At 40.7% G+C, this 27,568-nt stretch overlaps 3 protein-coding genes across 6 annotated transcripts in view; 1 reads left to right on the forward strand and 2 right to left on the reverse strand.

The window, feature by feature from the left end:
• eva1c (eva-1 homolog C (C. elegans)) overlaps nucleotides 1-4,263 on the reverse strand; it is a 19,136-nt gene extending 14,873 nt beyond the window's left edge. The window contains exon 1 of one of the 4 annotated variants that reach the window (XM_061899325.1): nucleotides 3,898-4,263. In XM_061899325.1, coding sequence (XP_061755309.1) covers nucleotides 3,898-3,995 — 98 coding nt within the window. In that variant the 5' untranslated portion in view covers nucleotides 3,996-4,263. The remainder of the gene's footprint in view (nucleotides 1-3,897) is intronic. The other 3 variants (XM_061899324.1, XM_061899327.1, XM_061899326.1) reach the window with 3 other exon arrangements.
• A 1,693-nt stretch (nucleotides 4,264-5,956) lies between these two features.
• haus1 (HAUS augmin-like complex, subunit 1) lies at nucleotides 5,957-12,981 on the reverse strand. Its single transcript, XM_061899329.1, has 8 exons — nucleotides 12,638-12,981; nucleotides 12,385-12,559; nucleotides 11,002-11,269; nucleotides 10,806-10,929; nucleotides 8,480-8,545; nucleotides 8,348-8,419; nucleotides 6,365-6,412; nucleotides 5,957-6,280 (listed from the first exon to the last, which is right to left on the reverse strand). Exons 1-8 carry the CDS (start codon nucleotides 12,656-12,658, stop codon nucleotides 6,236-6,238), a joined length of 819 nt encoding a protein of 272 aa, XP_061755313.1. The 5' UTR covers nucleotides 12,659-12,981; the 3' UTR covers nucleotides 5,957-6,235.
• Nucleotides 12,982-15,675: 2,694 nt separating this feature from the next.
• Nucleotides 15,676-26,050, forward strand: mis18a (MIS18 kinetochore protein A). Its single transcript, XM_061896563.1, has 5 exons — nucleotides 15,676-15,922; nucleotides 16,072-16,138; nucleotides 19,488-19,610; nucleotides 21,441-21,543; nucleotides 25,760-26,050. Exons 1-5 carry the CDS (start codon nucleotides 15,676-15,678, stop codon nucleotides 25,826-25,828), a joined length of 609 nt encoding a protein of 202 aa, XP_061752547.1. The 3' UTR covers nucleotides 25,829-26,050.
• Nucleotides 26,051-27,568: the final 1,518 nt, after the last annotated feature.

A 27,568-nucleotide genomic window follows, 5' to 3' on the forward strand; every position in this document is an offset into this window, starting at 1 on the left:
CAGCTACCACACCTTGTCTGAATCTCCCCAAACGTGCCAGGGTCTACCTCAGGTACCACACCTTGTCTGAATCTCCCCAAACGTGCCAGGGTCTACCTCAGGTACCACACCTTGTCTGAATCCCCCCAAACGTGTCAGGGTCTACCTCAGGTACCACACCTTGTCTGAATCTCCCCAAACGTGCCAGGGTGTACCTCAGGTACCACACCTTGTCTGAATCCCCCCAAACGTGCCAGGGTCTACCTCAGCTACCACACCTTGTCTGAATCTCCCCAAACGTGCCAGGGTCTATCTCAGGTACCACACCTTGTCTGAATCTCCCCAAACGTGCCAGGGTCTATCTCAGGTACCACACCTTGTCTGAATCTCCCCAAACGTGCCAGGGTCTACCTCAGGTACCACACCTTGTCTGAATCCCCCCAAACGTGTCAGGGTCTACCTCAGGTACCACACCTTGTCTGAATCTCCCCAAACGTGCCAGGGTCTACCTCAGCTACCACACCTTGTCTGAATCTCCCCAAACGTGCCAGGGTCTACCTCAGGTACCACACCTTGTCTGAATCTCCCCAAACGTGCCAGGGTTTACCTCAGGTACCACACCTTGTCTGAATCTCTCCAAACGTGCCAGGGTCTACCTCAGGTACCACACCTTGTCTGAATCTCCCCAAACGTGCCAGGGTCTACCTCAGGTACCACACCTTGTCTGAATCTCCCCAAACGTGCCAGGGTCTACCTCAGGTACCACACCTTGTCTGAATCTCCCCAAACGTGCCAGGGTCTACCTCAGGTACCACACCTTGTCTGAATCTCCCCAAATGTGTCCCAGTCACAATTCTTGTAGTTCTAAAGTCCGACTGGGAGGAGACCGCAGGGAAGACCCAGGACAAAGCAGCTGGGGAGAGGAAAGTCTGCTTGGGCTGCTGCCCCCGTGACCCGACTTAAGATAAGCCAATCTTTACAAACTCGCCCCAAACCTGTTTCATTAGTTTGTGCTGCAACATCTTTTATTATAGTTTTTTAACTTATTGTTTTATAAATATGTTACTAATCAGAACTTGACCCCCAACTGTGTCAACATCTCCCCCAAATTGTCAGATTGTTTTGGTTTATTATAATCTCTGGGGCGCTGCCAGCAACTTGGTTCCAGGTTCGATCCCCGCTTCCGCCATGCTAGTCACTGCCGTTGTGTCCTTGGGCAAGACACTTTTACCCAGTGCCACCCACACTGCTTTAAATGTCCATCCATTTCCTACCGCTTATTTCCTTGGGGGTGGCGGGGGGGCCCTGGTGCCTATCTCAGCTACAATCGGGCGGAAGGCGGTGCACACCCTGGACAAGTCCCCACCTCATCACAGGGCTGCTTTAAATGTAACTTAAGATATTGGGTTTCACTATGTAAAAGCACTTTGAGTCACTAGAAAAAAAGCGCTATATAAATAGAAATCACTTCACTTTAATCAAGGTTTCACAGTTGTGTTATTAACGTGTAATAAACATGTTACTAATAATAACCAGACCTTAATGTGTCAAAATCTCCCCAATTGTGACGCAAATGTTTTTTTTGTTTTTTTAAATTATTTCAGCTAACGTTACACAGTTGTGTTACTAACGTGTAATAAACATGTTACTAATCAGAACCAGACCTCAATTGTGTCAAAACCTCCCCCAAATTGTCAGATTTAAATGTGGCGCAAATATTTTTTGGGGTTTATTATAGTCTGTAAGTTAACATTTATTACAGTTGTGTTATTAACTTGTAATAAACATGTTACTAATCAGAACCAGACCTCAATTGTGTCAAAATCTCCCCCAAATTGTCAGATTTGATTGTGGTGCAAATGTTTATTATTGGGTCAAATTATTGTCGTTGTTAAATTATTAACAAATTAAGAATAATAATCAGCTCCATAAAAGGTTAAATAGCAAAAATGCCAATCGGGACACATTTTGGGAGATGTTGACATACTAGTTATGATTAATAACACTAATTACATGTTGACATAAAAAAACTAAGTATTAAATAAGTTTAAAAAAAACAACCTAAAGGCACAAACGTAAATGTTTTGTAGCACAAATAATTGGGAAGAGTTTGGGTAGATGTTTAACATTAGTTACACATTAACAACATAGAAAACAAAACATTTTTAAAAATGGCAATTTTTGCAGCACAAGTTTGGGGAGATTTGGACATATTTGGGGTGGGTGATTATTAACATTAGTTACACATTAATAACATAGAAAACAAAACATTAAAAAAACATTTAGCAAAAAAATGGCAATTTTTGCAGCACAAATGATTTGGACAAGTTTGGGGAGATTTGGACATATTTTTTTAACAACATTAAAAAAACAAAACTGAACATTTTTGCATCTTAAATGATTCGGACATGTTTTGAGCGGCAACTTGGCAAAAAGTAAACAACTTCAACACAACAGTTCCACCAAAACTATTGCAGAGTAAATGAATAGAATAAGTTTGGGGAAATGTTGACATTGTGTGACTGCACTTATGATTAATGACATAAAACCACAAAAGGGTGACTTAAATATAACAGTTAGAGAGGAGAGTTATGAATATTGAAAGTTTAATATCTTATAAACTATAATAAACAACAAAATGCACACAAATGAACCAAGATGACGTCACCAGTCACAGCAAATCAATCAATGTTTACTAATATAGTCTAAACCACAAGTGTCTCAAAGGGCTGCACAAGCCACCACATCCTGGCTTCACATCTCACATCAAATGTATGAAGAATAACTTCAAAAGTCATCACCATGCTGAGTTTCATCCTGGACAATATTTATGGACAAATGTCTGCTATTTGCATTTAAAATCTATGAGGGAAAAACAGGAAAATTCATTTTAAATTTGCAACCTCATTACACTCTTGGGCAAGTTTTATATTCATAAATGTAAGTTTCTCAATGCCCAACCTTTGTGTTCCTTCAAAAAAAATAGTTATGATAAAACACTTTCTACCTCTAACAACCAAACTAGGTTGTGAGTTCAAACCCCGGCCGAGTCATACCAAAGACTATAAAAGTGGGAGCCATTACTTCCCTGCTTGGCACTCAGCATCAAGGCTTGGAATTGGGGGTTAAATCACCAAAAATGATTCCTGGGCGCGGCCACCGCTGCTGCTCACTGCTCCCCTCACCTCCCAGGGGGGGGGAACAAGGTGATGGGTTGAATGCAGAGAATAGTTTCGCCACACCTAGTGTGTGTGTGTGTGTGTCAATCATTGCTACTTTAACTTCACTTGTGTGAGCCTATAACTATACACATTACTACATATGTGTATATATATATATATATATATATATATATATATATATATATATACACATATATATATGTATATATATATACATATTTATATATACGTACACACACACATATATATGTATGTGTGTATATCTGTATATATATATATATATATATATATACACATATATATATATAAATATACATATTACATTCTACTATAATTACTTTATTGAATTAACAACCTCCTGTTTTTGTACTTTTTTTTGGTCCATTTTGTTTGTTTGTAAATGTTGAACTTTATAAATCAAGGTATATGGGAAAAAAAAACAACAACTAACAAACATAATACAAATAAACAAGTTCCACCTTTACACAGGTGATTCTTAATGTTCTTTGAAGTTATTAATAGCATGAATAATGCTGATTTTTTTTCTTTAGGAGTATATTTCATACTAATAATAATAGACTTCCAAAAAGCTGAGGCCACATAACAGTATGCAGACACAATAATGACAAGATAGGCACTTGTGATCATTCTGACGTCACCTGATGAGAGTATAAACACATCAATATGACAAATGTAGAGTCAACTAGTAGTGACGTCATCATCATCATCATCTTACTTGAGAAGTCCGCCAGTCCGGTCCCTCTCCTGGTCCACAGCAGTAAAGTCAGGTAGAACAGGTCCACTGCGGGTCCCATGGCTCCCCCGTGGGCTCATATTAACTGCAGCAAGTGGACCTGGCCGGACCTGCACACGTGACACCGTCAGCAGAACCGGAACACATAGTGCGTGGTTGTGAGTGTGGGCGCGGAGGGACAAAGTAGTGCTGAGGCCTTTTTAGCGAGGGGGCGTGGCCGCGCGGCGTGTGACGCACTTGCTTTCTTTACTTCCGGATTTGACTTTAAAAACAAACACGCGGACTTGAATGACAATGATGATTACTTTGAACCGAACTCATCTCAAATGTAGATTGGTTTTGAACAAGTTTGCCCAAAAGCACCTCTGCAAAGGGAAATAAGTCTTGAAAGTGCACTGCTGCCCCCTACTGGTTCATCTCCTTACATATAAAATATAGTCTTGTAACCTTTTTTAACGGGCTTGTCTCTTTATGATGTTAAAGGCCTACTGAAAGCCACTACTAGCCACCACACAGTCTGATAGTTTATATATCAATGATGAAATATTAACATTGCAACACATGACAATACGCCCGCTTTACTTTACTAAATTGCAATTTTAAATTTCCCGCGTATGATGACGTCACAGACTGCCAGGAAATATTAGCCCAGCACCAGTTACGGCTAAAAGTCGTCTCTTTTCATCGCATAATTACACAGTATTTTGGACATCTGTGTTGCTGAATCTTTTGCAATTTGTTCAATTAATAATGGAGACGTCAAAGAAGAATGCCGTTGGTGGAAAGCGGTGTATTGCAGTTGTCTTTTGCACCGAGACACAGCCGGTGTTTCTTTGTTTTTAACACAGAGCAGTCAAGCGAACATGTTTCTCTACGTCAGCCAGCATGATTTTGGATGGGAAAATTGTGATATATATCTTACCGGAGACATCATTGGATTATTCATCCTCCTGCAGTAGCTGTTTAAAAGGCAGCTGTGAGCTTGGCTTCTCTCTGAGACACTGGCGTGTTCACCGCAGCCATCCGACCTTGAAGTATGTCTTTACAATCTCACTAAAACACTAGTAACACAATAAGCAGATAAGGGATCTTCCAGAATAATTACATCTGAAACGCTCATACTGCCGTCGCTTTTTATTTTATTATTATTTTTTCTAGTCCTTCGCTATCAATATTACCATCCACAAATCTTTCATCCTCGCTCAAATTGATGAGGAAATTGTCGTTTTCTGGGTCCGAATAGCTCTTGCTGCTGGAGGCTCCCATTATAAACAATGTGAGGACGTGAGGAGCCCTACAATCCGTGACATCATCGTCTGCGACTTCCGGTACAGGCAAGACTTTTTTACCAGCACTAAAAGTTGCAAACTTTATCGTGGATGTTCTCTACTAAATCCTTTCAGCAAAAATATGGGGAAATGATGAAGTATGACACATAGAATGGAGCTGCTATCCCCGTTTAAATAAGAACATCTCATTTCAGTAGGCCTTTAATAATGGAGAAGTCAAAGTAGAAAGATGGAGGTGGGAAGCTTAAGCCTTTAGCCACACAAACACACAGTGTTTAAAATTCCCGGAGGTGAAGCTTTACTATGGATCAGAATGGTCAAGCGAACATGGATCCCGACTACATGTCAACCGGCAGTTTTCTGTGAGAAAATTGTGGAAAGCGGAGCTTCTGTCCTGCTGCTGCCGTGACTTCCCTCAGAGACTGGCGACAACACACTCATGGACACACCCCTCCAACTATCAGGTACTATTTAACTCACTAAAACACTAGCAACACAATAGAAAGATAAGGGATTTCCCAGAATTATCCAAGTAAATGTGTCTAAAAACATCTGAATCGCTCCCAATGCAATCGCCCTTTTTTTTCTAGTCCTTCACTCTAAATTTCCTCATCCACGAATCTTTTATCCTCGCTCAAATTAATGGGGAAATTGACGCTTTCTCGGTACGAATAGCTCTTGCTGCTGGTGGCATAGATTGTATAACAGCTCATAACAGGAACTTAACATCAAAAAGAGGCAAATCTATAAAATGAGGTTACAGTCTTTTATTTATAATATGGATCATAGTCACACAAATACTTGTTTAAGTCATTAAAAAGCCTGAAAATACCTCAAAAGAAGTGTGGCTTTATTGTGGTGATAAAACACCATTAAATATGTGAGCTTTGTATTGTCCTATAGTCCTATTATTTTACCATGATAGCTTAACTTCATGAGGGAAAACATGATTTTGTTCTACAAACACTGTAATAAACTCTCTTGGGTGTGCTAGAAAGCCATTTAAAATATCCATGTCCCTTTTATGAATGTCACTTAAAAGCCATGTTCATTGCCAGTTTGGAGTCGAGCGCCGCCTGAAATAAAAACATAAAAGAAAAAAGTTCTGATCCAGAGCCCTGTAATGAAAATATGAGCAGACAAACAATATTCATATTTACCAGTTCTCTTTTTGCCTCTTCGATTTGAACCCGAGCAAGAGATGGACTCTGCGGGGGACGAGTATGACAAGTGTTTATTTACTCGGGGTGCACAAAAAATTAAAAAAAAAATTCTATTCATCCCGATTCATCATTTTAAAAAAAGTTATTGAAAAAAAAAAAGTTTTAAATAAGCTTTTAGGCCACCAGAACCTGTTTTGTAAACGTTTCATTACACTTATTGTAGCGAATAATACATGACGGGGCGGTGCAGCTCGGTTGGTAGAGTGGCCGTGCAAGTAACTTGAGGATTCCAGGTTCGATCCTGGTCACTGCCGTTGTGTCCTTGGGCAAGACACTTTACCCATCTGCTCCCAGTGCCACCCACACTGCTTTAAAGGCCTACTGAAAGCCACTACTAGCCACCACGCAGTCTGATAGTTTAGATATCAATGATGAAATATTAACATTGCAACACATGCCAATACGGCCTTTTTAGTTTGATAAATTACAATTTTAAATTTCCCGCGAGTTTCTTGTTGAAAACGTCGCGGAATAATGTCGCGTACGGACTGGACTGTCAGGAACTATTAGCGCTGCACCACTAGCAGCTAAAAGTCGTCTGCTTTAATCGCATAGTTACACAGTATTTTGGACATCTGTGTTGCTGAATCTTTTGCAATTTGTTCATTTAATAATGGAGACTATAAAGAAATATGCTGTTGGATTGCAGCTGCCTTTAGCACCGACACACAGCCGGTGTTTCTTTGTTTGTTGTGAAGCAGAGTGGTCAAGTGAACATGTTTTCTCTATGTCAACCAGCATGTTTTTGGATGGGAAAATTGTGATATATATATATATCTTACCGGAGACGTCAGTGGATTATTCGTCGTCCTGCAGCAGCTGTCAAAAAAGACAGCTGTGAGCTTGGCTCCTCGGCTTCTTTCTGAGACACTGCGTGTTCACCGCAGCCATCCGGCCTCGAGGTATGTCTTTACAATCTTCAAAATCTCACTAAAACACTATTAAAACAATAAGCAGATAAGGGATCTTCCAGAATTATCCTAGTAAATGTGTCTAATTACATCTGAAACGCTCACACTGCCGCTGCCCGAAGCCGTCGCTTTTTTGTTTGTTTGTTTTTTTTTCTTCTAGTCCTTCACTATCAATATCCTAATTCACAAATCTTTCATCCTCGCTCAAATTAATGTGGAAATTGTGCTTTCTCGGTCCGAATTGCTCTTACTGCTGGTGGCTCCCATTAAAAACAATGTGAATATGCGTGGAGCCCTGCAACCCGTGACATCACGCACACATACTTCCAGTACAGGCAAGGCTTTTCTATTAGCGACCAAAAGTTGTGGACTCAGCCAAAATATGGCAATATCGCGAAATGATGAAGTATGACACATAGAATGGAGCTGCTATCCCCGTTTAAATAAGAACATCTCATTTCAGTAGGCCTTTAAATGTAACTTAGATATTGGGTTTCACTATCTAAAAGCGCTTTGAGTCACTGGAGAAAAGCGCTATATAAATACAATTCACTTCACTTCACATTGCAAGAATCGATTCTGAATGGAATTGTCACCCCCGGAATCAAATCGAATCATTAGGTGCCCAAAGATTCACACCCCTGTTATCAGGAGTGCAAAAAAAAAAATTGATTAATATCCGAATCACGATTTGTTTCCCCTCTCGGTTCTAAATCGATTCACAATTTTCAAACATCGATTTGAAAAAGAATTATAATTTTTTTCCTACAAAAAAAAAATCAATTCATCGGTTTATAAAAATATATTTTTAGGCCATCTGTGTGCAACCAGAAAAACTGGTTTTGAAAAAGTTTAATTAATTTATAAGACTAAATAATACAATGTGAGAATCATGCTGAATCGAATCTGAGTCGAATCGGATGGATTCGTCCGTCCCCTAGCTAATATTTACAGAAGGAAGTCTACATTGCATGGAGAGGTGTTATGCTGATGTGTGGAAACAACCAACCGGGCTGAGGTCCATGTAAGGTTCCAGCTTCTTCTTCAAGGGGACAGTCTCTAGTTTCAGCGCGGTCACTTCCTGTCCAAAGCAAAGGTTACAAAAACAACATCTTGGATTTCCACACGGCTTGAAACTCACCTCTGAGAGTTGAACCAAAGCTTGATGAGTGAGCGACTTGTGCATGTTTCTGGAGGCCAGCTGAGCCTGGATCAAAACAAGATCAGAACTCCAATACCAGAACTGGGGGGTCCAAAGTGTGGCCTGTGGGCTTATTTGTTAATTGCCTGCTTCACATTCTAATAATACTATTATATATATTTATATTTTTAAACATTAAAATGTGGAATAAAACAGCAAATGTAAGAAGAAAAAGTTGCAAAGTTGACTCTAATAAGACAAAGCTACCATGCAGGCTGCTTTTTTCTTTAAAAGTGTCATTGCTCATAAAATAATAATGAATCAAAATCAATGTTGTTATGAATTGTTGACATATTCAAGGCTCCTATTACTTCACATCTAATATTACACTTTCAAATACTTTTTGGGGAAAAATATTGCATATTGTGTGTTTGCCATATGAAAAAGTAAGTTCACCATGAATTGATTAACGTGGACCCCGACTTTAACAAGTTGAAAAACTTACCATTTAGTGGTCAATTGTACAGAATATGTACTAAACTTTGCAATGTACTAATAAAAGTTTCAATCAATTAATCAAAAAGTTTTCTTTGACATAAAGGCATAAAACAAACTAAAAAAAAAACAACATAAAAAAATAATAAAAACGTAAAATCGACGTATGGATCTGAAGTTGATCTCAAGATATAAGTGTTGAAAGTTAAAAAAAAAACATTTTCTTTTTGGACTTATTCTTAGCACTTTTACGAGCGAGTCCTTTGGAGCTCTGAGACTTTTAGAGCGAAGACAACAATTAATCAAAATTATGTTTTTATGAATCATTGAATTATTCAAGTACTTCACATTACATATTCCACTTTTATACTTTTGGGTGGAAAATATTTCATTTTGGGTTTTTTTGCCATAAAAAGCAGTGTTTTTTTTTTTTATGCATGAAACAAACAAAAATAAAACTTTATATCAATTGATGGATCGGCAATTGATCTCCAGATTTAAGCATTGAAAGTAAAAACAAAATAAAAATAATACATTACTTATTTCTGACATTTATGAATGGAGCTTATTTGAATCCCTGAGAATTTTAGTAGGATTGTTTTTTCTGAAAACTGTCATCTCTCAAAAAATAATAAAGAATTCAAATCAGTGTTATGAATTATAGACATATATTTAAGGCTTTGATTACTTTACATCAAATATTTCACTTTATAATAGTTTTGGTGAAAATAATAGATTTTATTTCTAAAAAGCAATTTAAATTGAGCAAACAACCTCAAAGTGCTACTACAGTGTATGAAAAAAAAGATAAAACAAATAACAATAAAAACTAGAACAGCCTAATAGCCAGAACTAGTATGCATATATCTAAAAAATGTTTATTTTTATTTTAAAAAAGAAGGGTTTTTAAGCCTATTTTAAAACCATCCACAGTCTATGGTGCCCTCAGGTGGTCAGGGAGTGCATTCCACAGACTGGGAGCGGCGGAGCAGAAAGCCTGGTCTTTGTCCTCGGAGGTTGAAAGAGGTTAGCATGTCTGGAGTGGAGGTGTGGTGTGGAGGATTTGGGGGTGAGTAGTTCTTTGAGGTAGAGGGGGGAATTACCATGGAGGAATATTGCATATTTTGTGTTATTGCCATAAAAAAGGAGTTTTTTTTTTTTTTTTTACAAAAAGAGTATAAAACATTAAAAAAACAGCTTTGTATCGACAGATCTGATGTAAATCTACAGATTTAAGCATTGAAATTAAATTTCACATCAATATGACTTGTTTTTGACACTTATGTGCATACCCCTTTTTTTTCTTAAAAACTGTTATTATTAAAAAATAATAATAATAATGAATCAAAATCAATGTTGTTACAAATTATTGACATATTGATGGCTCCAATTACTTCACCTCAAATATTCCACTTTGAAAATCTTTTTGGGGAAATGATTGCATGTTCTGAGATTTGCCATAAAAAGCAGTGTTTGCTAGTTGTTTTTTTTACAAAAAGAGCATCAAAAATGTACAACAAATAGATGTGACTTTGATGTAAAGATGGAGGTGTTGAAAGCTACATTTTTATGACAGCGACCCGACCAAACTTGAGGAGAACCCATCCATCCATCTATTTTTTACCGCTTGTCCCTTTTGGGGTCACGGGATGAGCTGGAGCCTATCTCAGCTGCATTTGGGCAGAAGGCGGGGTACACCGTGGACAAGACGCCACCATGAAGGTTTTAAAAAAAATCAATTGTATTGGTTTTAGGAAAAAAACAACTATCAAAATGTCCCCCTGCCAGTGAGTGGAAAAAGTTAGGACCCCCCGTGCTTCATCTCTCTTACCTCTTTCTTCTCCCGTCTGCTGCGGAGCTCTTTAGCCTTGTCCTTCACAAAGTCCATGTTCAGGAGCCTCTCCTCGGTCTTGGCGCTCTCCACCGCTTGCCTCTTCAAAATGTGTTCGGCGTCCCTTTCGGATGGAAGGAAAGATGTTAGTGCGCGGTCGTCGCCGGCAACGACCCCGGCGTCGGGACGTCCTCACTCTTCCAGGTTGCCGCGCAGCAGCAGAGCGGCGCTGAGCCTCTTCTGCACGGCCAGACTCTCGCGCTCCGCCCTCCTCTCGGACTTCTCGGCGTCCAACAGCTCGTGGGTGAGGCGGTTCAGGGCGGGCATGAGGCTGTAAAGAGAGGTGTCTCGGACTCCCAGCACCATGGCGATGTCCACCAGGGCGGACGTGTACATGGTGGAGGACTTGGACAGGCTCTCGGCGGTCAGCCCCACGCTCTGGAGGACCTCCTGGAGGTGAGCGCCTGCACAAACAAACTCCAAATCAGCATGAACACAATTTGATTTTGTAGCAATGCCATGCTAGAGTTAGCTTTCCATTTGAATGGTGGACGATACTGATGGTCGATACCAGACATTATCTAATTAACGACACACGTCGTAACACAAATATAAACATTGTTCAAAGCTTCATTACAACAACGTTTATAATTTCTTAAACCGTTCATTTATTTGCGACAATATTACAAGTGGCCCCGATTATGGGGATTTCACAAATCTGGAGGACATTAAAAAGCGATATCAATATATTCCCCGATAGACACGTAATCGATATCAATAAAAGATGTGTTTTTTAGCCTAATTTTTTCTTCTTTGTCGGAAGAAAGCGGAAGTATGGTCAGTGGCAGTGAAACGCTAACAGCCAATCTGGTGACAGTCTCAACTATTGCGTGTTTGGTTGATTCTTTGCATGGAGTGAGAAGAGGAAGTCAAAAAGAAGAAATTGTGGATAAAAGTGGAAGAGTCACCTGGAAAGTGGCTCTTTTTGTATTCAAAGGGACCGTAGTCAGACCAATGTGGTCTGTATATGATGAAAGGCAAGACCGCTAACACCACACCACCTTAGCTCACCCTTTAGAGCACAGCTGCAACTTGTTGGCACTAGTGTTGCCCCGATACCAACATTTTGGTACAGGTACCAAAATGTATTTCAGTACTTTTCTAAATAACCTCAAAAAATGTAATAATTACCGTGGTAGAGCGCAATATGTATGTGTGGGAAAAATCACAAGACTACTTCATCTCTACAGAACTGTTTCATGAAGGGTTCCCTCAATCTTCTGACGATTGAGGGAACCCCTCATAAAACAGTTCTGTAGAGATGAAGTAGTCTTGTGATTTTCCCCACACATATACATATATATATATATATATATATATATATATATATATACATATATATATATATATATATATATATACATATATATACACATATATATATATATATATATACACATATATATACATATATACAAACACATATATATACATACATATATATATACATATACAAACACACATATACATATATATATATATCTACTGGTTTCTACAGTTTTTTCCATTTGTTTCTCACCGTCAGCCTGGTACTCTGACGCCTTGTGCTGGAGGTCTTGTGTGAGCAGGGCAGTCTCCGTGCAGCGGGCCTCGCTGCAGCAGGCCAGCTGGTGGAGAAGATCCACGGTCCTGATGTTGACTTCGTACCGGGGCACGGCCTGCTCCCCGAACACAGCACTCAGCCAGACGTTCACCTACCAAAACCACCACGTTGCCATGACAACAAGGTCAATAACGTGAACGATAAGGTCTACCTACGCACAGTTGGTTACCTTATCGACCTTTTCATCCATGGACGAAGGAGAAGAGCGCGACGGGGTTGTTAAAGGGGTGGAATCGGACAAAAACACAAACTTATTTCCGTTTTCGCGCCGCCGACATTTTCTTTTTCTTCTACTTTTAATGGCGGCGCCGCTCGACGTCACCGCTGCATTGCCGCCACCTAACGTATTGGAGTATTACGTCCGCGGACAAATGGTATACTTTCCACCCGACGCGTGAACACTTTTCCAAGAAACTAAAAATGGCTCGGATAAGAATTAACAACGCATTTAATGAACAATAAAGAGGTAAATAAATACGACTCACCGTCTTCATGCCATCGCGTTTCCTCCAAAGAGTAAACAGTCAGTTCAAGATGGCGCACCCTCACCTGAAACAATACGGTTATGGTTGGAGTTTATTTCGCGGATAAACTCCCTTCACGAAGGGGGTTTGAGAATGAAAATAAGTAACTAAATGAATCTATGTTCACCAAAAAAGACAAATTAAATTAAAGCTGTAAGCAGCGATGGACGGGACCGACTTGTGCTGGTGTTTCCTGCCCTTACCCATTCAACATATCTTTACCTGCACATTACCTACCTTCCCTGCATCCTGGGGTCACACTGGTGCTTCTTTCGGTCACCCATACACGCTGGTGCTTCCTGCCATCACCCAGAAAACATATCTTCACCTGTACTTTGCCTTCTCTGTATCCTGGAGTCAAACTGGTGTCTTCCTCTTTCACCCATTCAACATATCTTTACCCGCACATTACCTGCCTTCCCTGTATCCTGGGGTCACACTGGTGCTTCTTTCTGTCACCCATACACGCTGGTGCTTCCTGCCATCACCCAGACAACATATCTTTACCTGCACATTACCTACCTTCTCTGTATCCTGGAGTCAAACTGGTACTTCCTTCTTTCACCCAGTCAATCACTTTACCTGCACATTACCTACCTTCTCTGTATCCTGGAGTCAAACTGGTGCCTCCTTTCAACCAGTCAACATATCTTTACCTGCACATTACCTACCTTCTCTGCATTGTGTGGTCACGCTGGTGCTTCCTGCTTTTAAATGGGCATCTTGAGACGGCAGCGGCGCAGCAGTTCTTTGAAGTTGCGTGAAATCAAAACCGGAGCAGTTATTAAAACTCTTCTGATGACTTTTAATCAGAAGGGTTCAATCTCTCTCCTGTGCGAGTTTGAAGCCGACACGACAAACGCGCTCAGAGGAAATAATGTTTGAAAAAAGGTGACAGGTTTTTACAAAACTTTTGTTTTGAAGGGGAAATGTTGATTTTTGCTGAAGGATGTCAATTATTAAAATGCAGGTCTAAGTGAGACCTACGTTGAGTTTTTTGTTTGATGTCTCTCCAACATTCCTACCGAAAGTTACAAGCAGTTTTGTCTGTGTTTTCTTCCTAGGAGCAGTTTTGTCAGTGTTTTATTCCTAGGGGGCGCTAGAGCACAATTTTGAGTTTTTTTTATTTTTTTTTTATTTTTTTTTATTAGATCCCAATTTTCGTCAGTCCTGATGTGTGTGTCCAGTTTGGTGAGTTTTAAAGCATTTTAAGGGGGTCAAATTACAGCTCAAAGAGGCAAAAATTGCATTTTTTAGGAAACTTTTGTTTTGAAGGGGTTTTTGCCAATTTCCTGTTGGTTTTTGCTGAAATGTATGAAATATAGGCTTAAGTCAGACCTACATAGAGGTTTTTTTTTTCATGTCTCTACGACATTCCTAACGGAAGTTACAAGCAGTTTTGTCTGTGTTTTTTCCTAGGGGGCGCTAGAGCGCAATTTTGAGTTTTGGGGTTTCGTTTTTTTATTGGATGGCAATTTTCGCCAGTCCTGATGTGTGTGTCCAGTTTGGTGAGTTTTGAAGCATTTTAAGGCTGTCAAATTTCAGCTCAAAGAGGCAAAAATGGCATTTTTAGGAAACTTTTGTTTTGAAGGGGTTTTCGCCAACTTTCTTAGATTTTTGCTGAAGTGTATGAAATATAGGCCTACGTCAGACCTACATAGAGGTTTTTGTTTCATGTCTCTACGACATTCCTAACGGAAGTTTCAAGCAGTTTTGTTTGTGTTTTTTCCTAGGGGGCGCTAGAGCGCAATTTTGAGTTTTGGGGTTTGGTTTATTAGATGTCAATTTTCGCCAGTCCTGATGTGTGTGTCCAGTTTGGTGAGTTTTGAAGCATTTTAAGGGGGTCAAATTATAGCTCAAGGAGGCAAAAATGGCATTTTTTATGAAACTTTTGTTTTGAAGGGGTTTTCGCCAACTTTCTGTAGATTTTTGCTGAAGTGTATGAAATATAGGCCTAAGTCAGACCTACATAGAGTTTGTTTTTTTTCATGTCTCTATGACATTCCTAACGGAAATTACAAGCAGTTTTTTCTGTGTTTTTTCCTAGGGGGCGTTAGAGCGCAATTTTGAGTTTTGGGGTTTGGTTTATTAGGTGGCAATTTTCGCCAGTCCTGATGTGTGTGTCCAGTTTGGTGAGTTTTGAAGCATGTTAAGGGGGTCAAATTACAGCTCAAAGAGGCACAAATGGCATTTTATTAGGAAACTTTTGTTTTGAAGGGGTTTTTGTCAACTTCCTGTTGATTTTTGCTGAAGTGTATGAAATCTAGGCCTAAGTCAGACCTACATAGAGGTTTTTGTTTCATGTCGCTACGACATTCATAATAGAAGTTACAAGCATTTTTGTCTGGGTTTTTTCCTAGGGGGCGCTAGAGCGCAATTTAGAGTTTTGTGGTTTGGTTTATTAGGTGGCAATTTTCGCCAGTCCTGATGTGTGTGTCCAGTTTGGTGAGTTTTGAAGCATGTTAAGGGGGTCAAATTACAGCTCAAAGAGGCTGCGGAATAATAAAACCTTAGAAATACAATATGGTCCTCTGTTCCGAAGGGACATTCGGTCCCTAATAAAATCAACGTTTGGTATATTTTGCCGGGCACAAAATACCGAAGCGGAAGTGTATAAGACGGAGCTATCTCACTCCCTCCCCTCGCTCCAGTGTGCTCTGATTTTAGCCGCGAATATTTAAAAATGGCGTCCATTTCCAAAGCCGCCAACAAACCAAAGAAAAGCAAGTTGGTTTCCGACGCCCTCAAACTCGCAAACAGCACATTCGAAACACGAACTTTAGACTCCACCTTGGTGGAAGAAAGCAGCCAAACGGAAGAAGACGATGACGGGCCGGCGGTGTTCGTCTGCGGGAAATGCAGGCTGCCTGTCGGGGACTCCATGTCGTGGGATGGAGCCGAGGACCAACACTGTCAAATACGCTTAAAAAGTGAGTTTTTTATCATATAAATATCTAATGGAAAATAATAAATATAAAAATAATGTTATAAAAATAACAATATACGACGACATTAAGTAATAATGGTGCGTTTAAGTACAGCTGGAAAAAATCACTGCCCTGATATGTTTTGTTTCTAGGGACCACTGACAATGTTTTCGTCGGAAATGACTCTCGTCTGCATGAAGCCAGCAAAGGTTATCTCTGGTAAGAAACTCCACTCCATATTCCACAGTGTGTATTATCTTTGTAAACATTTACAATCGAAACTGGAGCCGCCAATATGAAGTTTCATCAGCATGCGAATGTGAATTGTTCCTGATTGCGGATGACTCAGCCCTGCTGGTATCTGGCAAGGACAAGTACATCCATCCATCCATTTCCTACCGATTATTCCCTTTAAGGCAGGGGTGTCAAACTCAAATACAGAGTGGGCCAAAATTTTAAACTGAACAAATTAACCTTTTGATAGGGACCCAAACAAGTTTTGCATTGAATATTGAACAAGCGAGACTTGTATAACTTTGTAGTGACATGCAAAATCGAGTTTCAAATAATACTAATAATTTAAAAATAGCAATGGCATATCAAATCAAATTTAAATAGAAATTGAATGCCTCTTTTCTATTTGCAGCCTTCTCCGGTAAATATCAAAATAAACTTTTCCCACAGGCTAATAATACGTTTTTATATTGTAACGTCCAGGAAGAGGTAGTGCTGCAAGGGGTTCTGTGTATTTGTTCTGTTATGTTTATGTTGTGTTACAGTGCGGATGTTCTCCCGAAATGTACTTGTCATTCTCGTTTAGTGTTTATTCACAGTGTGGCGCATATTTGTAACAGTCTTAAAGTTGTTTATACGGCCACCCTCAGTGTGACCTGTATGGCTGTTGACCAAGCTTGCATTGCATTAACGTGTGTGTGTGTGTGTGTGTGTGTGTGTAAAAGCCACATATATCATGTGACTAGGCCGGCACGCTGTTTCTACATAGGAAAAGCGGACGTGACGAAAGGTTAAGGCACGCCCCCAATATTGTTGTTTGGGACTCTCTTTGGAAAATTGAGGGGGTGGGGGGGTTAGCAGGTATGAGTATTAGCGGTGAATGCGGTGTTACAGCAACACCGCCGCTGTATAATACTGGCGGGCCAGCTCTAATGTTAATTTGATATTGCCTCAAGGGCCAAATGAAAATACACGGCGGGCCAGAGTTTGACACCCATGCTTTAAGGGGTCTCGGGGGGCGCTGGTGCCTTCCTCAGTTCCAATCGGGCAGAAGGCGGGGTAAAGGACAAGTCACAGGTGGAAAAAAATCCTCAGTGCTGAACTCTGTTGTATTTGCACCTGGCTCGCTTGCATCAGTCCATCTTAGTTGATCTCTGGCCCAGAGAAGACGGCGGCGTTTCTGGATGTTGTTGATAAATGGCTTTCGCTTTGCATAGTAGAGCTTTAACTTGCACTTACAGATGTAGCGACGAACCGTAGATAGATAGTACTTTATTGATTCCTTCAGGAGAGTTCCTTCAGGAAAATTAAAATTCCAGCAGCAGTGCACAGAGTTGAGATCAATTTAAAGAAAAAAGTAAAAAGTAAATAATGGGGGTTTAAAAGGAAACACAATAGAGAAATATTACAAAAAGAATAAAAACAATGGGAATAACAATATAACAGTAAAATAAGAATATAACAAGACAAAGTAGGCAGTAGTGACCATGTTATGAAAACATATTGCACTGTTAATGTTTTGCATCCCCTGTTCTCCTAGTACCCCCTGCCCCCCGTCCCAGAGAGGAGTTGTACAGTCTAATGGCGTGTGGGACAAAGAGGTTCTTGAGTCTATTAGTCCTGCACTTGGGATGAAGCAGTCTAGCACTGAACAGGCTCCTCTGGCTACTGATAACACTATGCAGAGGGTGACTGGCATCATCCAGGATGCTCACTAGTTTGTCCACAGTCCTCTTCTCTGCCACCGTCACCAGTGAGTCCAGTTTCATTCCCATTGTAGAACGGGCCCGCCTGATCAGTTTCTCAAGTCTGGAGCTGTCCTTCTTAGATGTACTGCCCCCCCCTGCACACTACCATGTAGAACAGAACAGTATTTAATGACGGTGGTTTTCTGAAGTGTTCCTGAGCTCATGTGGTGATATCCTTTAGAGATTGATGTCGGTTTTTGATACAGTGCCGTCTGAGGGATGGAAGGTCACGGTCATTCAATGTTGGTTTCCGGCCATGCCGCTTACGTGGAGTGATTTCTCCAGATTCTCTGAACCTTTCGATGATATTATGGAGCGTAGATGTTGAAATCCCTAAATTTCTTGCAATTGCACTTTGAGAAACGTTGTTCTTAAACTGTTTGACTATTTGCTCACGCAGTTGTGGACAAAGGGGTGTACCTCGCCCCATCCTTTCTTGTGAAAGACTGAGCATTTTTTGGGGAAGCTGTTTTTATAGCCAATCATGGCACCCACCTGTTCCCAATTAGCCTGCACACCTGTGGGATGTTCCAAATAAGTGTTTGATGAGCATTCCTCAACTTTCAGTATTTATTGCCACCTTTCCCAACTTCTTTGTCACGTTTTGCTGGCATCAAATTCTAAAGTTAATGATTATTTGCAAAAAAAACAATTTTTTTATGAGTTTGAACATCAAATATGTTGTCTTTGTAGCATATTCAACTGAATATGGCTTGAAAAGGATTTGCAAATCATTGTATTCTGTTTATGTTTACATCTAACACAATTTCCCAACTCATATGGAAACAGGGCTTGTATTTGCACCTGGCTCGCTGACAATCAATTTTCCATACACTTAGGTAAAACGGAGTCCATCCTATTTGGGTCCCATATCAAGCTTGAGAAGGTCAGTGACTTGACTATAAAAGTGGGTGACATTGTTATCACCAGGAACAATGAGGTCATCTACCTAGGTTCCTTTCTAGAAGTTAATCTTTCCTGTGATAAAATGGCGCAGAAGGTAATCAAAAAGGTCAACCGACGGACAAGATTTCTCTACAGAATCTCCTCTCTGGTCAACAAAAGCACCTTGAAGATTCTAGCGAGAACTCTCTTTCAACCCTTTTTCGATTACGCTTGCACCTCCTGGTACCCCAGCACCTCCAAAACCCTCAAATCTAGACTCCAAACATCCCAGAACAAGCTAGTCAGGTTACTTTTAGACCTCCACCCCAGATCACAAATGTATATACTTGTTCTTCTGCTTTCTGAACTCACTATGTTCACTGCTCACTGTACATATCCTACTAAGTCACACCTACACTGTTTCAATGTCCATTTCTCTGATGATGCAATTGTTGATGATTGAAGTAATGATATCAACCAAATTGTGAAGCAATACAACATAAATCACATTAGTACTAGGATTAAAATTGTTGTTAGAGAAGAGATTACTAAAATATTAATTTTAATTTTGTTTGTTGTTAGCATTGTTTAACCCGGAAATTACTGACACTAACCCTCACCAGCCGCCATCTTGGCGAGGTGGCGGAAGGGGAGCCACTAATTATTTTACAACATCTGCTAATCTATTGCTCTCCCTGCAGTATCGTCAAGGATCTGGTGTGCCGAGGCTGCCACTCGGTTCTGGGCATGGTCTACTCCTCCACCCCCAAGAGACTGGACAGCAAGAGGTTCACTTTCTGTTTCAACGTGGCCGACATTGAAAGGTTTGCTCCGACTGCGTAGTGTAGAGGGCAGACGTGCTCAATTTTCATCGGTTGGATGTGTGCGATTAGCACTAGGGCATCATGGGCATCAAAACTTGGTTCCATACCAGCACCCGTGCCCACGTAAAAGGGAACTCCAACGACAGACAATCCTTTATCACCCGACAAATCTTTTTTTGATATTTTAATTTTATTGACATCCAGCATCACACATTCCTATCCATGACATCATATTCTCATACATCATATATCTGTTGTCTGCCCTAAATGTCAAAATATTTTTTCTTTACATCCCAACCATACCACCCCCCCAAAAAAAAAGAAACGGCAGAAAAACCAAGTAGTATTTGCAAATACATCAATTAAAATGAAGAAAAAATACTTTATTAATAATAATAATCAGAAGTAAAATAAAATATAAATGTGTGTGTGTATGTACACATTATGATATATATGTATGCATATATATATATATATATATATATAATATATATATATATATATATATATATATATATATATATATATAATGTATGCATATATATATATATGTATGCATATATATAAGAATGGGTATATGTACTGTGTGTATATATATATATATATATGTGTATGTACACATTATGATATATATGTATGCATATATATATATATATATATATATAATGTATGCATATATATATATGTATGCATATATATAAGAATGGGTATATGTACTGTGTATGTATATATATATATATATATATATATATATATATATATATATACACATATGTGTATAACAGACCCTTATACAAGCATGAAATAGTTCTATAGGGATCTATTCCATTGCATAGTTAGATTTTTTTATTGCTCGTAGAAGCTTTTAATGGTAACATCTTGACCCCTTGCATACTCCCGATGGTTTGCACGCTGCCATCTTGGCTTGGTTGACCACCACTGCGTTTCACTTCCGGGAAGAAGCCACGTATGGAAATACAAGTAATATGGCAACAGCAGCCATGATGTACAACAGCACGAGCTACCAACACAGCACTTCCTCACTATGCACACAATTCACGTCAAGCAAGGTGCATTCACAAACCCCTGGAATTATGAGCATCAACATTACAACGCAATCAAAGGTTGTTTTTTTTCGCTCATTCTGTTTTCTTTTTCTTTTTTTTGTTTTCGATGTAATAAGTAGGTAGTGGATTTTTTAAATGTATTACTTATTCACAAAATTATTTACATTTCTAGCCTGTTAAAAAATGACATAATGATATAAAGGAATATAATTGTGTTTTCCATTGTTTTTAGAACCGGTTCTGACACCGTTTAAAAGTAGTGAGTGGAATTCGAACCCAGGAGTAACACGCTAACGGCCAATCAGGTGACAGTATCAACTATCAAGTTTTGGTTGATTGTTCTTTGCATGGAGTGAGAAGAGAATGTGAAAATGAAGAAATTGTGGATAAAAGAGGAAAAGTCACCTGGACAGTTTGGCACTTTTTTGGATTTTTTTTCGAAGGGACCAATATGGTCTGAAAATGATGCGAGGCAAGACCGCTGATACCACACCACCTTAGCCGCGCTCACCCTTTAGAGCACAGCTGTAACTAAACATTTGATACATTCAATATATTTTTCTCCCGCTCCTTATTTTCTACAGGTCATAAAAATACCAATAATCATCAACATGGATACTCAATATCGTGATACAGTTTCAGGTCATATTGCCCATCTCTAATCTATAGTACATGTGCAATATCATTATTCCTACCAATGTGTATGTTTCTAACATTGTAGTGTTTGTTCTCTTCCTGTGTCCTTCACCATGATGGACTGCAGCTACGTGCTGGGCTCAGCCAACCAGATGTTGGCAGCCGAGGACCCCAAGGAGCAGCCGGTGACGGTGGAGTACAAAGGCCATGTTGAAAAGCAGATGTTTGAGGTAAATGATGATTGTCTCCTCCCCTCCTCATCTCTTTGTCTGCAAGCGTTTAAGAAACATCAGCTCAATGCCAACAGCACGGAGTCTTTAGGCGAGCACTTAACACGACACACTGATCGATAATCAATGACGTCATCACTAGTTTCAGGCACGAGCTCACCTCAACCTCTAAAATATTATGTTAAAAAAAATACATTTCCATTTTAAAGTTATTTTTTAATCCTGCAAAAGAGTAAAAAAAAATTTGAATAAGAGTATGATTAACAGAGAGTTTACTTGAATGGTGGGAGGGATATTTCTTAATCACCCTTTGTTTGGAGGGGAAAAATAGTCAGCAGTTGTCACAATGGCCAGCAGGTGGCGGTGGCGGCAAGCCTTTTTTTTTTTTTAATGACCACACCGCATGGACAAAGAAGACCATGTGGCGGAATCTTTGTTACTGGTGAGAAAAACATGTTTGTGCGTGCCAGTGCGACATCTTTTCTCAAACAGGTTGGACCATTTTTAAAACACTTTGTATGTCAACTATGACAATTATGTTAACTAATCACTAATCATTTGTGGCTTATAACGACCAAAACATGTCAGTGGCAATCAAAATTTAAAAGGAATTTTGTGTCGGATGGCAATCAGGGTGTCCCTAATGGAGTGGCTGCTATGTGAACAAAGCTTCTATTGTCTTGTGGGAGCTTTTTTTTTTTTTTTTTCAAATCCAAAACATGAATGAATGAAGCCTCCATGTGTCACCACCGCTTGTCAATCAGTCGACAGGTCCCGCCCACCTATATGTGCTGCAGCTTAGCCCATATTTTCCAATATGTGGGCTAATATTTGCATATCCCAATTTACTAAGTGTGCAGCCCGAGGGGTCCTCCTCCGTGTGGCTCCACGCTGACACATTACCGCTGCTAATGATGCTAATGATGCTAAATGCTTTTACCGCCGCGAGGTAATGACACAATCAAGTTTACATGTTTTAAAAAAAAAAAACTTTCGTTGGGCCTTTTGGAACACTTTAAGGCCATCTGTGTAAAGGCAATAAAATACTTCATAGTGGTAACTGTTAGACTTTTAGGTACATTACAAAAAAACACTTTATTTTGTTCCTAAACTGTACAACCCAAAAAAACAAGGTTTTCTAGAACCAGAGGCAAACGGAAACAACAAGCGCATTTGCTCAGCCCAGTACTGCACTCAATTTTGGAGTCCATGGGTGGCCATCCATCCATCCATCCATCCGTCCGTATTCTTCTGCATATTTGAGGTTGAGTCATGGGGGCAGCAGCCTAAGCAGGGAAGCCCAGACTTGCCTCTGCCCAGCCACTTTGTCCAGCTCTTCCTGGGGGATCCCCAGGCGTTCCCAGGCCAGTCGGGAGACATAGTCTTCCCCGTGACCTCCCACTGGTTGGACGTGCCCTAAACACCTCCCTAGGGAGGCGTTTGGGTGGCATCCTGACCAGATGCCTGGACCACTTCATCTGGCTCCTCCATGTGGAGGAGCAGCGGCTTTACTTTGAGTTCCTCCCGGATGGCAGAGCTTCTCACCCTATCTCTAAGGGAGAGACCCACCACCCGGCGGAGGAAACTCATGTGGGCTGCTTGTACCCGTGATCTTGTCCTTTCAGTCATAACCCAAAGCTCGTGAGGTGAGGATGAAAACGTAGATCGACCGGTAAATTGAGAGCTTTGCCTTCCGGCTCAGCTCCTTCTTCACCACAACGGATTGATACACCGTCCGCAGTACTGAAGCCGCACCGATCCGCCTGTCCATCTCACGATCCACTCTTCCCTCACTCGTGAACAAGACTCCGAGGTACTTGAACTCCTCCACTTGGGGCAGGGTCTCCTCCCCAACCTGGAGATGCCACTCCACCCTTTCCCGGGCGAGAACCATGGACTCGGACTTGGAGGTGCTGATTCTCATCCCAGTCACTTCACAACGATAAACTGCTGTAAAATGTCTCATGGTTGATATGACTTTCAATTGTCATAAAACTGTGATTGATTATTACATGTTGAAGAAGTCCTGGTGATGCTACTCATTCCCAGCAGTTAGCTAGCTTACATGCTAACATGAATACAAGACATTTTATTGTCCTTACCCATTAGGAGACCAAGCACAAGCGACCGCCGGTTCAGTGTGTCAACCACAGACATCTTGTAAGTCGACGCAGCATTGACCGCTACTGCCTACTAGCGCTGCCGGGACGCAGGGCCGCCATCTTGGAGTGGTGATCCGCTCCACTCAATGCAATTCATTTGGCAGGAGCAACAAATTCATTCATCTTACTTCACTGAATACCACTGATTTTCATATGTTTTTTTTGTCATATGAGGTGGTTCGGGCATTTGTTCAGGATGCCACCCGAACGCCTCCCTAGGGAGGTGTTAAGGGCACATCCGACCGGTAGGAGGCCACGGGGAAGAGACCCAGGACAAGTTGGGAAGACTATGTCTCCCGACTGGCCAGGGAACGCCTCGGGATCCCCCGGGAGGAGCTGGATGAAGTGGTTGGGGAGAGGGAAGTCAGGGCTTCCCAGCTTAGGCTGCTGCCCCCGCGACCCGACCTCAGATAAACGGAAGATGATGGATGGATTATTGTTATGAAGTAATCATCACATTCCTACTAGAGATGTCCGACAATATGGGACTGCCGATATTATCAGCCGATAAATGCTTTAAAATGTCGTTGTACTTGTGCAATGACAATAAAGACATATCCCATCCCATCCTATCCTAAAATGTAAAATCGGAAATTATCGGTGTCTGTTTCAAAAATTAAAATGTCTGACTTTTTAAAACACTGCTGTACGGAGTGGTACACGGACATAGGGAGAAGTACAGAGTGCCAGTAAAGCTTAAAGGCACTGCCTTTGCGTTCCGGCCCAATCACATATGGCTTTTCACACAAACAAGTGAATGCAATGCATACTTGATCAACAGCCATACAGGTCACACTGAGGGTGGCAGTATAAACAACTTTAACACTGTTACACAACGGTTTAAATACCCAGAACCCCTTGCAGCCCTAACTCTTCCGGTACTCTACAATATACACTCCCGCTACCCCACCTCAACCTCCTCATGCTCTCACAGGGAGAACATGTCCCAAATTCCAAGCTGCTGTTTTGAGGCATGTTAAAAAAAAAAAAATGCACTTTGTGACTTCAATAATAAATAAGGCAGTGCCATGTTGGCATTTTTTTCCCCATAACTTGAGTTGATTTATTTTGGAAAACTTTTTTACATTATTAAATGCATCCATGAATCATATACCATGAATTGATTAACGTGGACCCCGACTTAAACAAGTTGAAAAACTTATTCGGGTGTTACCATTTACTGTACTGTGCAATCTACTAATAAAAGTATCAATCAATCCAGCGGGGCATCACAACAAAATTAGGCATAATAATGTGTTAATTCCACGACTGTATATATCGGTATTGGTTGATATCGGGATCGATAATCAAGAGTTGGACAATATCGGATATCGGCACACAATCCATTATCACACATCTCTAAAAAAAGCAACATAAAAATGTGGAATGTAACAAGAAAAAGTTGCAATGTTGATTCTAATAACACTCCAAAAATAATGAATGAAAATCAATGTTATGAATTATTGACCTGCTGAAGACTCTAACTACTTCACATCAAATATTCCACTGTGGGAAAATCCTGCATATTTACTGTTTTTCCAAAGTAAACAAGTGTTCTATGAAATAAAGTGCATAAAACCTTAAAAAATAATATTAAAACATATTTATACGCAGCTTAAAGATGTAGCTAATGGGTTTCACTATGTACAGCGCTTTGAGTCTCTAGAGAAAGGCGCTATATAAATATAATCACTTTTTAGTATTTTTTTTAAAGATTTGTTTTAAGTGTCATTGCTAAAAAAGAGCAATGACACTTAAAAAGGAGCTTCGGCCCTTTTTGCCGGTCCAGCCAGCTTTATGGTACGTGTCACTTTTTGCCAAGTCTGAATCTTCCTGTGATTTTGCAGAATGTTAAGTAGTTGCTATTATAATTGGAGGTGTATTATTAAGTACAGGAGTGGGAGGTTTTTGGGGACTTTTTTTTCTTTGGGTTCCACACCCAACGCTCCTCGCCACTCTGCACTTCACCCCCTCGCATCCTTCCTCGTGGCTTCCTGCCGCTCCTTTTTTTTAAATTTAATTTCCCACCTGTCTTATCCCCCCTCCTGCGTCAGATGAAGAGGCTGGTGGTCTCCATGGCTCAGAAGTTGGAGGAGCTGGAGATCGGCGGTCAGGAGGCGTGACACCAACACCGTGCACCTTTCTTCCACTGTCCCCCCCCCCCACCCCCCCACCCCCCCAAACAAAGACTGTCTGGCCCCGCCCCGACTCGCTCCTCGCCATCAATCACCCTGTCAGCACAAGCGTGGGGGGGGGACGGGGGACGCTTATGTCAGCACATTACCGCTTCGGTCGATTTTACTTCTCTTGTCACCTTACCAATAAAATGTTTTTTTTTAAACCAAGTGGGTTATATTTGTGTAATCTCTTCAATTAGCAACATCCGGGGGAGGGATTTAGGAGTCAAGAGGCTCGTTTTGAAGGCTTTAAGGTCACGGCGGGCGATTACAGCCGCTAAGTCCGTTTTTGTTTACCAACTGCCCTCTAATGTGCCTAGCAACACTTTCTACCACGGCGGCGGGAAATAAAAAGCCCCCTCGCCGCACCCGACCCCGGCCCTCCTCCTCCTCCTCCTCCCTCCACGAGGTTTCATCAACCTCTTCTTGCTTCATCAACAACAACCGCGTCCAACCAGCACGCCGTATCCGAGGAGCCGTCACGATGGCAACAGGCAGCACGTGCTAAAACGGATGCCTGTTGCCACACACACACACACAGGGGGAGGAGCTAACATCTAGTGTGTGTGTTGATGTCCTCCACCCCCCCTCCCTTCCTGGAAACAACAAGCAAACCACATGTTTTTGTTGTTGCCTGATGTCCAGCTCACATTCATAGGTTTATCCCCACCTGTGACCCCTGAGGTCACGCCCGTGCACTTTCCAGGTGTGTGAGAAAACACAAGTCAAGGCTTCCTTGAGTGAGTCGTTGTACAGGCGGGAGGGGAGAGAGTCACCGGATGACCTCACAGGCTCGGTTTATTTAAAACCCCATTTCACCGCTCGCCGCCTTTATTGCAGCAGCCGTGGCCTCGGCCAATGGGGCGGCGCCGTTTAGAAAATAAAAAATAAAAAGAGGCGCTCCCCACTCACCGGTGTGCTGCACAAAGGATGAATAACGCAGTCGAAGCCGCCGCCCATGAGGAAGCAATGTTGCCATGGAGGCAATGAAGCCTCCGAGGCAGCCGCCAGCCAATGGGAGCGCTCGCTGCCCGGTGCAGCCGACCAATGGGGGAGCGGGCTGTTGCCACAGACACCGGCGCCTGATTGGATGAGAGCGGCTCTTTGATGACATTTCTGTTCTTGTTTTTCCCCTTTTTTTGGGGCGGGGGTCGGCAGAGGAGAAAAAAAACATGTTGAGCAACTTGGGAAATAACTTAAAATATGTTTTTAGGAGTGCAGGACCTCATTTAGGGGAGAATTGTGATGAGGATTTTTTTCAAAGTTTTATTTTAAGGATTTTTTTTTTTTACTTCACATGAAGTATTTTTTTCTCTTGATTTTATTGTTTGTGGGCTTTTTGTTAAAGTATTTGTGTAGTTTTAATTGAAAACATTGTTTTTGTTTTTATGAAGTATTTTTATTTGTTTTTTGGTAGAGTTTTAATGAAGTATTGTTTTTTTTCTCATTTCAATATTTGTTGACTTTTTGATGAAATAAAGTATTGTCTTACATATTTGGTGTGTTTTGTTAAATCATTTTTAGTTTTTGTGAAGTATTTTTATTCAGTTTTTTTTTTAGAAAAATCATTTAGTTTTTATAAAGTATTTGTTTTCTCTAATAATTTCAGTATTTGTTGGCTTTTTGATGAAATAAAGTATTTGTATTGTTTCTTATGTATTTGGTTTGGTTTGTTAAATAATTTTT

This window comes from Nerophis ophidion, linkage group LG04, assembly GCF_033978795.1.
Source record: "Nerophis ophidion isolate RoL-2023_Sa linkage group LG04, RoL_Noph_v1.0, whole genome shotgun sequence".
In the NCBI taxonomy this organism is placed as follows: domain Eukaryota; kingdom Metazoa; phylum Chordata; class Actinopteri; order Syngnathiformes; family Syngnathidae; genus Nerophis; species Nerophis ophidion.

Bases quoted from the DNA above. Each gene is read 5' to 3' on its own strand.
- haus1 (XM_061899329.1), bottom strand. From the start codon at position 12,658: ATGGATGAAAAGGTCGATAAG. The intron at 8,546-10,805 runs GTAAGAGAGATG...GTTTTGATCCAG, and splicing joins GCAGACGGGAGAAGAAAGAG to GCTCAGCTGGCCTCCAGAAA. The intron at 6,281-6,364 runs GTAAATATGAAT...TTTTTATTTCAG, and splicing joins AAGAGGCAAAAAGAGAACTG to GCGGCGCTCGACTCCAAACT.
- mis18a (XM_061896563.1), top strand. From the start codon at position 15,676: ATGGCGTCCATTTCCAAAGCCGCCAACAAACCAAAGAAAAGCAAGTTG. The intron at 15,923-16,071 runs GTGAGTTTTTTA...TTTTGTTTCTAG, and splicing joins CTGTCAAATACGCTTAAAAA to GGACCACTGACAATGTTTTC. The intron at 21,544-25,759 runs GTAAATGATGAT...CTCCTGCGTCAG, and splicing joins TTGAAAAGCAGATGTTTGAG to ATGAAGAGGCTGGTGGTCTC.